The sequence below is a fragment of the Pipistrellus hanaki genome (assembly GCF_964339955.1).
Source record: "Pipistrellus hanaki genome assembly, chromosome: 3".
Taxonomy (NCBI): Eukaryota; Metazoa; Chordata; class Mammalia; order Chiroptera; family Vespertilionidae; genus Pipistrellus; species Pipistrellus hanaki.
In genome coordinates, this window is record NC_140505.1 from 65879268 (window position 1) to 65889065 (window position 9798).

A 9798-nucleotide genomic window follows, 5' to 3' on the forward strand; every position below is an offset into this window, starting at 1 on the left:
AGTGCCCCCACGCGGGCTCCTCCAGGGGGGTCAGGATTGACGGGCGCCCTGGGCAGGAGACCATGACCGCGCCTCTCGGCCCCTCGCCTCTCTGCACCCCTGTAGCTCCAGTGCCATCGGCCAGCCGGTGACTATTGGCTGAAGTTCCCCGGCGATTTGCATGAGCGGAGAGGGAGAGGGAGAGGGAGTGTCTTCCGCCGCCAGGAGCGCGCCCGCCGCAGCCTCCCGGGGAATGCGCGGCCGGCGGGGAGCGCGCCGCTCGCGGACCCTGGCACAGAGCGGGCGCCCGGCGCCCTGGCACCCGCGCCCGGATATGGGGCGGCTCGGTCGTCCCGGCAGCTGCAGCACCAGCCGGAGGAGAAACCTGCCGGTAAGGGGGGCCCCGGGGGCTGGGGCGCAGAGGCCCCGCGACAAGTTGCGGTACCGCGGGCAGTTCCCACGCCGGGAGGGTTTGCAAACCTTTTCCCTTCATCCAAACTTCGCGGGAAGGCTGGGCGGAGGGAGAGGGAGTTTGGGATTATGCACCTTCATTTTAGCAAGGAACAGGCAAGACCTTGGGGGTCGCGAGAGGAAGTTTCTGAGGCTGAAATGTAGGTGGGTGAGGTGGAGGGGTGGGGGGGGGGTGCGGGCTCCATCCGCTTCAGAGAGGGGGTCCGGAGACCTGTCCCCGTTGCCGGTGTCTGGCTGCGTCTCCTGCGATTGGCACATTGTTTTCGCGCAATCGTTTTCCGCTTTTACTTCTTTTCCCCCCGGGGAGGGGGGTCAGTCAGGGCTTCCCTACGTGATGTGATGGAGATCCAGATCTTTGGGATTGCATTGCAGATCCTTGCTGAAATGAACATGACTTCTTCTGGCGTAAAGTGTTTATTTAATGCGGGGGCGGGCGGGGGGGACAGAAGGAGGGGTGTCCGATTCCCGAAAGCGTTACTCTATTTTCCGTATTATTATCATTAAGGATAAATGTCATTGCTGCTGTCGGTTTCATAATAAGGGATGTCACCCATTTCGCGTTCCAGGGGGGTTTCGCGGTAGAAATATTTCCATAAAATAAATGGATAAAGTGCCCACCTCTCAGTCCTCTCCACCAACAGCCCCCCTCCTCCGCCCCCCCTTATCCCCCCGCCCCAGTCCCTCGCCTCCCCGGGTGGCTTCCCTGCCGCGTTGTGCAACCCAGAGCAGGTCCTCCCCGCGCCTCGGGTCCCCAGGGAGGCTCTGGGTTAGGGACCCCGGACATCCCCTGCGTCAGAGTGGGGATGGGCAGCGGGGGTAGAAAGTAAACAGGAGGAAAAAAATATAAGTTTGGGGGGAAAAATAAGTTTAGATCTCTTCTTCGCAGCAAGTTTCCTCTTCAGCCCGCCCCAACCTGAGAGGGTTTGCCTCCGGGGATGGTGGTGAGGGCAGCCTGACCCGGCCTTGGCTCTACCTCCCCTCTGGGTTAGAAGCCGCAGGGTGGCCGGTGCGTAACGAGGCTTCTCTCCTCCTCCCCCCACTTGCAGCCTCTGCTTCTGTGTCTCCTCTTCGTGGGACCCTTCCACTGCCTGGCCAGCTACAGCCGGGCCACGGAGCTCTTGTACAGCCTGAACGAGGGGCTGCCGGCCGGCGTGCTCATCGGCAGCCTGGCCGAGGACCTGCGCCTGGCGCCCCGCGCCCCGGGCCGGCCGGACCCGCAGCCCCCGCAGCGCGCCCCGCAGCCCGGCCCGCCGCTCTCCTTCAGCCTGGCCTCCCGCGGCCTCAGCGGCCAGTACGTGACCCTGGACAACCGCTCCGGGGAGCTGCACACGTCCGCCCGGGAGATCGACCGCGAGGCCCTGTGTCTGGAAGGAGGCGGTGGTGGAGGGGCTCTCGGGGGCGACAGCATCTCCATCGCCTCCTCCCCTTCTCCGGACTCCTGTCTGCTGCTGCTGGACGTGCTGGTCCTGCCTCAGGAATACTTTCGGTTCGTGAAGGTGAAGATCGCCATCCGGGACGTCAATGACAACGCCCCGCGGTTCCCCGTTTCCCAGATCTCGGTGTGGGTCCCGGAGAATGCACCTGTCAACACCCGCCTGGCCATCGAGCATCCCGCCATGGACCCCGATGTAGGCACGAACGGGGTGCAGACCTACCGCCTGCTGGACTACCACCGCATGTTCACCCTGGACGTGGAGGAGAATGAGAACGGGGAGCGCACGCCCTACCTCATTGTCATGGGCCTGCTGGACAGGGAGACCCAGGACCAGTATGTGAGCATCATCATAGCCGAGGACGGTGGCTCTCCTCCTCTGCTGGGCAGTGCCACCCTCACCATCGGCATAAGTGACATTAACGACAACTGCCCTCTGTTCGCGGACTCGCAGATCAACGTCACGGTGTACGGGAACGCCACGGTGGGCACACCGATCGCAGCTGTCCAGGCTGTGGATAGAGACTTGGGGACCAACGCCGAGATCACCTACTCTTACAGCCAGAAAGTTCCCCAAGCCTCCAAGGACTTGTTCCACCTGGATGAAACCACCGGCGCCATCACACTTTCCAGCAAGATCGGGGGCAGTGTCCTGCAGACACACAGGCTCACCATCCTTGCTAACGGGCCAGGCTGCATCCCTGCTGTGATCACGGCCATGGTGTCCATTATCAAAGTCACTTTCAGACCGCCGGAAATCGTCCCTCGTTATATAGCCAACGAGGCGGACGGCATCGTGTACCTGAAAGAGCTGGAGCCTGTGAACACTCCGGTTGCTTTCTTCACCATCAGAGATCCAGAAGGTAAATACAAGGTGAACTGCCACCTGGATGGCGAAGGGCCGTTTAGGTTGTCGCCCTACAAACCGTACAGTAACGAATATTTGCTGGAAACCACAAAGCTGATGGATTATGAGCTACAGCAGTTCTATGAGGTAGCTGTGGTGGCCTGGAATTCTGAGGGATTTCATGTCAAAAAGATTATTAAGGTTCAGCTTTTAGATGACAACGATAACGCTCCTGTTTTCCTCCAGCCCTTGATAGAACTAACCATCGAAGAAAACAATGCACCCCATGCCTTCTTGACGAAGTTGTATGCTACCGATGCTGACAGTGGTGAAAGAGGCCAAGTGTCCTATTTTCTGGGACACGATGCTCCATCCTATTTTTCCTTGGACAGTGTCACCGGAATTCTGACAGTTTCCACTCCGCTGGACCGAGAAGAGAAAGAGAAGTACAGGTACACAGTCAGAGCAGTTGACTGTGGGAAGCCACCCAGGGAATCGGTAGCCACTGTGGCTCTCACCGTGTTGGATAAAAATGACAACAGCCCTAGGTTCATCAACAAGGACTTCAGCTTCTTTGTGCCGGAGAACTTCCCCGGATACGGCGAGATCGGAGTAATTAGTGTAACAGACGCTGATGCTGGGCGGAATGGATGGGTTGCCCTGTCCGTGCTGAACCAGAGCGATATTTTTGTCATAGACACAGGAAAGGGCATGCTGAGAGCTAAGGTCTCTTTGGACAGGGAGCAGCAAAGCTCCTATACCTTGTGGGTGGAAGCTGTCGATGGAGGTGAGCCCGCCCTCTCCTCTACCGCAAAAATCACCATTCTCCTCCTTGATATCAATGACAACCCTCCGCTTGTCTTATTTCCTCAGTCTAATATGTCTTACCTGTTGGTTCTGCCTTCTACTCTCCCGGGTTCCCCCGTGACAGAGGTCTATGCTGTTGACAAAGACACGGGCATGAATGCTGTCATAGCCTACAGCATCATAGGGAGAAGAGGCCCTAGGCCCGAGTCCTTTAGGATTGACCCCAAAACTGGCAACATTACTTTGGAGGAGGCTCTGCTGCAGACAGATTACGGACTCCACCGTTTACTGGTGAAAGTGAGTGACCATGGTTACCCTGAGCCTCTCTATTCCACGGTCATGGTGAACCTATTTGTTAACGACACTGTCAGTAATGAGAGCTACATCGAGAGTCTTTTAAGAAAGGAGCCGGACATTAATATAGAGGAGAAAGAGCCACAGATCTCGATAGAACCCACTCATAGGAAAGTCGAATCTGTGTCCTGCATGCCCACCTTAGTAGCCCTGTCTGTAATAAGCTTGGGTTCCATCACACTGGTAACAGGGATGGGCATATACATCTGCTTAAGGAGAGGGAAAAAGCACCCCAGGGAAGATGAAAGTTTGGAAGTACAAATTCCACTAAAAGGAAAAATCGACTTGTACATGAGAGACAGGAAACCGATGGATATTTCTAATATTTGATACTTCATTGTGGAATAACACAGAGATGTTTTAATAGACATTGGATAGTCTTCACCACCTAAACAAGGTGGTATGGATGAGTTCCAATGAAGAACTACTAATTTATAACTTGTACTATATTGTAAATAGCGGTTTACAGGTTTTTAAATTCAAAATCAGAGGTTATAAAATGTGTACAGCATTTTTAATGAAAATTAGTACTAACCGCTATAGAACTATTATAAAAAAATATCGGCTATGCTTTGCAGGTTTCATACATCAAGAAAATGATTGATAAAATCTGGGAGTAAGGTAAGAAAATGACACATTGCATTTTTTGTCTACAAAATCTTTTAACCACAAGAGGGCAACAGCTGCTCCTTTGCAGAGAACTGTTTTGGGTTATTATTCATGACAGTTGTTGTACATCAAATTAATGAGAGAGTATATTTTAAATATATTTGTTTATGATATTTAACAAATAGAAAATTAAAATAAGTTGAATTTCACCCCACTTAAATGTATGATAAGAGAAGAAATGTATTTGTAAACAGAACATTTATCTCACACTTATGTCATGCGTCGTTTGAAAGAGAAGGCATTACAAAGAAGTGCAATCTTTTTTTTTAGCTAGAATAAAAACATTGCCATATGTTATCAAAAATTTGACCTGCTGAAGACTATTTCACTTTCTGTGTACTCAAACTGCTATCTGTTTGCTTTACCGCTGAACTTGCTATTGTTACAGGGGGAAAGATACATATGTCCTTCCTTACAGAAAATATACCTAGAAATTGTGTCCAAGAAAAACAGCCAGAGCAAGAAATATTTTCAATCCTTAGTGGCTTCATAGCTGTTCACCACATTTTGGTGCTTTCAAAACTTGTGAGCAGTACTTCATACTTGGGTTATATATTAAATATTTATATGCTTAAACTTATCCATCATGTAAGAAACTTAAAAAAAAATCATATTAAAACGGGATTATTCTAGAAGCTGGTGTAGACTACTGGTTGTAGTTGGGCCTTTTATATGAAAGTTATACTTCCCTTTTTGTTGTTGTTTAGGTTTGTTGATTACCATTTCTGGCTTCCTTTCCTTGCCTTTGGATTAAGTCCAAGAGTATTTGTAAGCCCAGCAGCAGAGTTCTTTGATAATGTAGCTTTTGCTGAATCCTTGCAATGAAGCAAACTGATTCATCAGTAATTGATCACTTTTATTGTGTGAGCTGAAAATTTTATTTTTTATGAGAACTATAACAAAATTATCTGTATAAATAAATAATGTGTTAGCTTAAATTGGATCATCTTGCTTTTTGGCATCCCATGTCTGTACTGTACCAAAAGTGTTTATATGTCTGCAAATTAAAAGTTTATATTTTCATAATTTCTTTCTCATTTTTACCATTTTCTATTTGGCTTGTTCTTTCACTGAAGTGCCTGTTATTGGCATTTGTTTGCTTCTAGAGGTAAATGTTGGTATACTGTAAATATTCTGTGATGCTTAAGTTTACATTAAACTAATTCATTACTCAATTAAACATTGGATAAATTATTAAGTATGTGTGTAGTAATACACATACACACACACACACACAAACACACACACACACACACACATATATATATATATATAAAGATAGAAAGAGAATATGCCTATATGTTAGCTAGAAGTTCATATGAAAATTTATACCCAAGTATGTGCAAATACATATTAATTTAATGAGTTAGTATCAATTATAAACATTTATTTTACTACATATAACAATCCTGTTAGCTTTATTACAATAGCTTTCAATAAATTTTAAAATAAAAATATATTTCAAAAAATAATTTGAATGCAAACACCTAAAAACTTTCAAATTTGTATCAACCTCATTTTTCTTGTTTTCTTCAGTTTTACAATGTGAATAAAATGTAAGCATATGAGGCAGTAATATTTGTTATGAAAAGGGAGTATATTTTTATTAGAAACTTATTTTGTATAAGACACACATGAACTAAGAAACTAAGATCATTCATCCCTAAAATTTTTCATTTATAATTGATGTCTAACTATTGAGGAAACCATTCTCTACCAGTCTTTTCTTTTTTTTTCTTTCTTCTTCTTATTTATCTTTTTTCTTCTTCTTTTTTTTTTAAAGAAGGAGCTACATATGAAACAAGGAGCACCGTTAATTAAAAAAAAAAACTCTATAAGTGCAATGATTTAACCATCAGTAAAAAAACAAACAACAAAAAACCAAGATATTTTTTCACATCTAAATTTGGAGAAGGTTCATATGTTTTGGGGTATGGAATTTATCTGTAGCATGAGAAACACCTGTAACTTAATAAAAAGATGTATTTCTGAAAAACTTGTGCCCAGATTTCCTTTACAAAAACATCTCATTCACATTAAAAACATTTATAACAAGGGAAGTTAAAGTAAATTAAGCTCAGAGATAATAGCTTCTTTTTACTAATACCTTGTGCTAGAACAGTTGCCAAAATGTATGCTAATCATGTCAATGTTGTTTGTTGAACTGGCACGAAAATAAACGTTCCATTCATTAAATAACCTAATCTCCATTTAACAGTTTGAGAACCAGGAAGCCTCTTTGCCCAATTTAATGAAGAAGAGATTGCTCCGATCTTTGCACTGCCAAATGCATTCTTAAACCATAGAGAAAATTGTTCATTAATTTGGGTTGGGAAATTTAAAACAAACATAGCAATTTCAGCTCCAGGGAAAAAACAATTTACATTATTTGGCTCTTTAGGGTAGATTCCTTGATTTCCCCCCCCCCCCTTTTTTTTTTAAATTAAAACATGTTTTTGTTGTGTGTGTGTGTGTTTTGTCAGTTATACTTCTATCAGTGGTGGTTTAAAAGAAAACTAAAAAAACAAATGCTTCTTTTAAAATAGTTTTATAGTATTGGTATGTTGTTGTTTTTTTTAAAAAAAATCCAAATCCTTTGTGTTTTGGGAACTCTGCATGTGTTGTATAAAAACACCATTTATGATCTTGTTATGAAATGACATCACTGAAGCAGTATTAGTGATGGCGTATGAAGTTAGCTTGATGACAGTAAAATCTCTCTTAAAGATTCTAATTTGTGCTCCTGGAAAATATCTCAGCAGTTGACTCCTGTTAAAGCAGCCTATTCTCTGGGGACTCAGGTCCAATCTCTCCTCAGTGCGGTGAGGGGTGAGGACTCAGGGGAGTCCTGACCTTTGGCAGACAGTGAAGAATATAATGAAAGGACAGCCTGAGCACAGTTCACTGGGCAGCCTCTGCTTGTGGAAGCCAGAGCCCTAGACACCCGAGCATTTTCTTTCCTGTAGATTTGCTTACTGTAGGAAAGTAGTCAATTGCTCACAATTATTTTGCTGATTTGTGTAATTTCTGCCTATCAATATGCCTTAATAGTGTGGGAGATCAATAAGTATTTATTGAAAGAGACTGTCTTTCATTCATTTATGTAAAGCAGAAAAAATAATCAATTAAAAAGTTGGTAGTGCAACCCGGCCGGCGTGGCTCAGTGGTTGAGTGTTGACCTATGAACCAGAAGGTCAGTGTTTGATTCTGGTCAAGGGCATATGCCCAGGTTGTGGGCTTGATCCTCAGTGGGGGACATATAGGAGGCAGCAGATCAGTGATTCCCTTTCATCATTGATGTTTCTATCTCTCTCTCCCTCTCCCTTCCTCTCTGAAATCAATAAAAAATATTTAAAAGAAAAGTTGATAGTTCCAGAGCAAAAAGACCCATCTTGTATTTTCTAGTTATTTCTATTTCTGATTTTTAAATTTTATATTTCAGATGCTGTATACATAAATACATACAGTCTATAATCATTTTTTAAATGACACTCATCCTATATAATAAAAGCCTAGTATGAAAATTGTCCCCTCCACTGGGAGTTCAACCACGGGACAGGGCCAGTCAGCCAACAGCCCACTGCCCCTCCCTCCAGCTGGCGTGGCCTGATTGGCCTGATTGGGACGAGCCTAGCAGACACCACCTGTGCTCGAATTCATATACCAGGCCTCTAGTTGTATATAATTGCTTTAAAAATGGTAGCATGGTCCTAACTGGTTTGGTTCAGTGGATAGAGCATCGGCCTGTGGACTGAAGGGTCCCTGGTTCGATTCTGGTCAAGAACATGTACCTTGGTTGTGAGCACATCCCCAGTGCAAGGTGTGCAGGAGACAGCTTATCTATGTTTCTCTTTCATAATGTTTCTAACACTCTATACCTCTCCCTTTCTCTCTGTAAAAAATTAATAAAATATATATATTTTTTAAAATGGTAGCATGTTTTTCTTTGATAAACTCCTAAACTGGGAATCTATTCCTTTGAGACATAAAACAAAAATGGATAAACCTTAAAAATAATTTTAAATATGTTTTCATTGATTTTAGAGAGAGAAAGGAAAGGGAGAGAAACATTGATAGGCTGCCTCCTGCATGCCCCCTACCAGGCACCACAACCTGGGCTTGTGCCCTGTCTGGGAACTGAACCAGCACCTCTTGGTGCATAGGGCAACACTCAACCAACTGAGTAACAATAGTCAGGGCTGAATGAATTTTAAAGACTTAACCCACTAATACCAAGAAGTAAGAATACTGCAAAGATTAAAAAAGAAATAATTTAGTCATTCATTCTATGCATGTTTGTTTTAGTACTCTAATTACCAGGGGTGTGACGGAGAAGAAGACAAAACCCATTGATGAATTTAGATTATGGTGTAAAAGGTCGATGAGAAAACCTTCTTATTTCAAAACATTGTGTAAGATAAATATCCATTGTCAGGATGCATTGTGAGAAGGACCTAACCCAGTCCTGGGAAGTGTTGAAGAAAGCTTTCCAAAGGAGGTAATTTCTAAGTTGGGCCCTTTTAGAGGAGGTAATGTTTAAACTGAGTAGAGGACAGAGTAAGGAAGAGAAAATAGTGTGCAAGGCTCATGTAAAAGTATCATGATAAAAGAACCACAAATGTTATCTGTCTTGGTTGATGGGATAAACAAAATGAAAGATAATGTTGAGAGAGCTTGGAGATACAAGTGTAATGCAAACGATAAAGGGATTCATGTCATACTTGGAGTTTGAAGTTTTATCTCACAGGTGATGGAAATTTTAAGGATTTTGATCAGGGATTTTTTTTTCTAAATCACTTTGGCCATGTGTAGAGTTTGTGTTGAAGAAATATCTGGAGACTTGTTAGAAGGCAGTAGTGACACTTTAAGTGAAAGATGGAGCCTTAAATCAGGGAATATGAAAGTGATGCATTATAGTATGGAATATGGTGGGTAAATATTTTATAACTAATAACCTTTGTATACTAATAGAGTTAAACCACATGTGATAAACCAGAAAATGTATAATTTTCTTATTTCCTTTCAAGCCTATTTTACATATTTGAAAAGGGCAGGAGACTCATTTACCCAACACTACATCAGCAATGAAAGCATAGGAGCCATAACTCCCTTTTTAATGTTGGGTTTTATGATCCAGATGGAATTTCAAAGACATTAATTTACACAGTTTATTTCATACTTATGACTGTCAATTCTACTCAATTTAATAAACATTACTGTCAGCTCATGTGGTAGATAT

General features: G+C 43.9%; 1 protein-coding gene across 1 annotated transcript; it reads left to right on the top strand.

The window, feature by feature from the left end:
* Nucleotides 1–221: 221 nt before the first annotated feature.
* Nucleotides 222–4868, top strand: PCDH20 (protocadherin 20). Its single transcript, XM_084876264.1, has 2 exons — nt 222–370; nt 1497–4868. The coding sequence occupies exons 1-2, from the start codon at nt 233–235 to the stop codon at nt 4218–4220; spliced, it is 2862 nt and encodes a 953-aa protein (XP_084732390.1). The 5' UTR covers nt 222–232; the 3' UTR covers nt 4221–4868.
* The last annotated feature ends 4930 nt before the right edge of the window (nt 4869–9798 follow it).

Bases quoted from the DNA above. Each gene is read 5' to 3' on its own strand.
- PCDH20 (XM_084876264.1), top strand. From the start codon at position 233: ATGCGCGGCCGGCGGGGAGCGCGCCGCTCGCGGACCCTGGCACAGAGC. The intron at 371-1,496 runs GTAAGGGGGGCC...CCCCACTTGCAG, and splicing joins GCCGGAGGAGAAACCTGCCG to CCTCTGCTTCTGTGTCTCCT.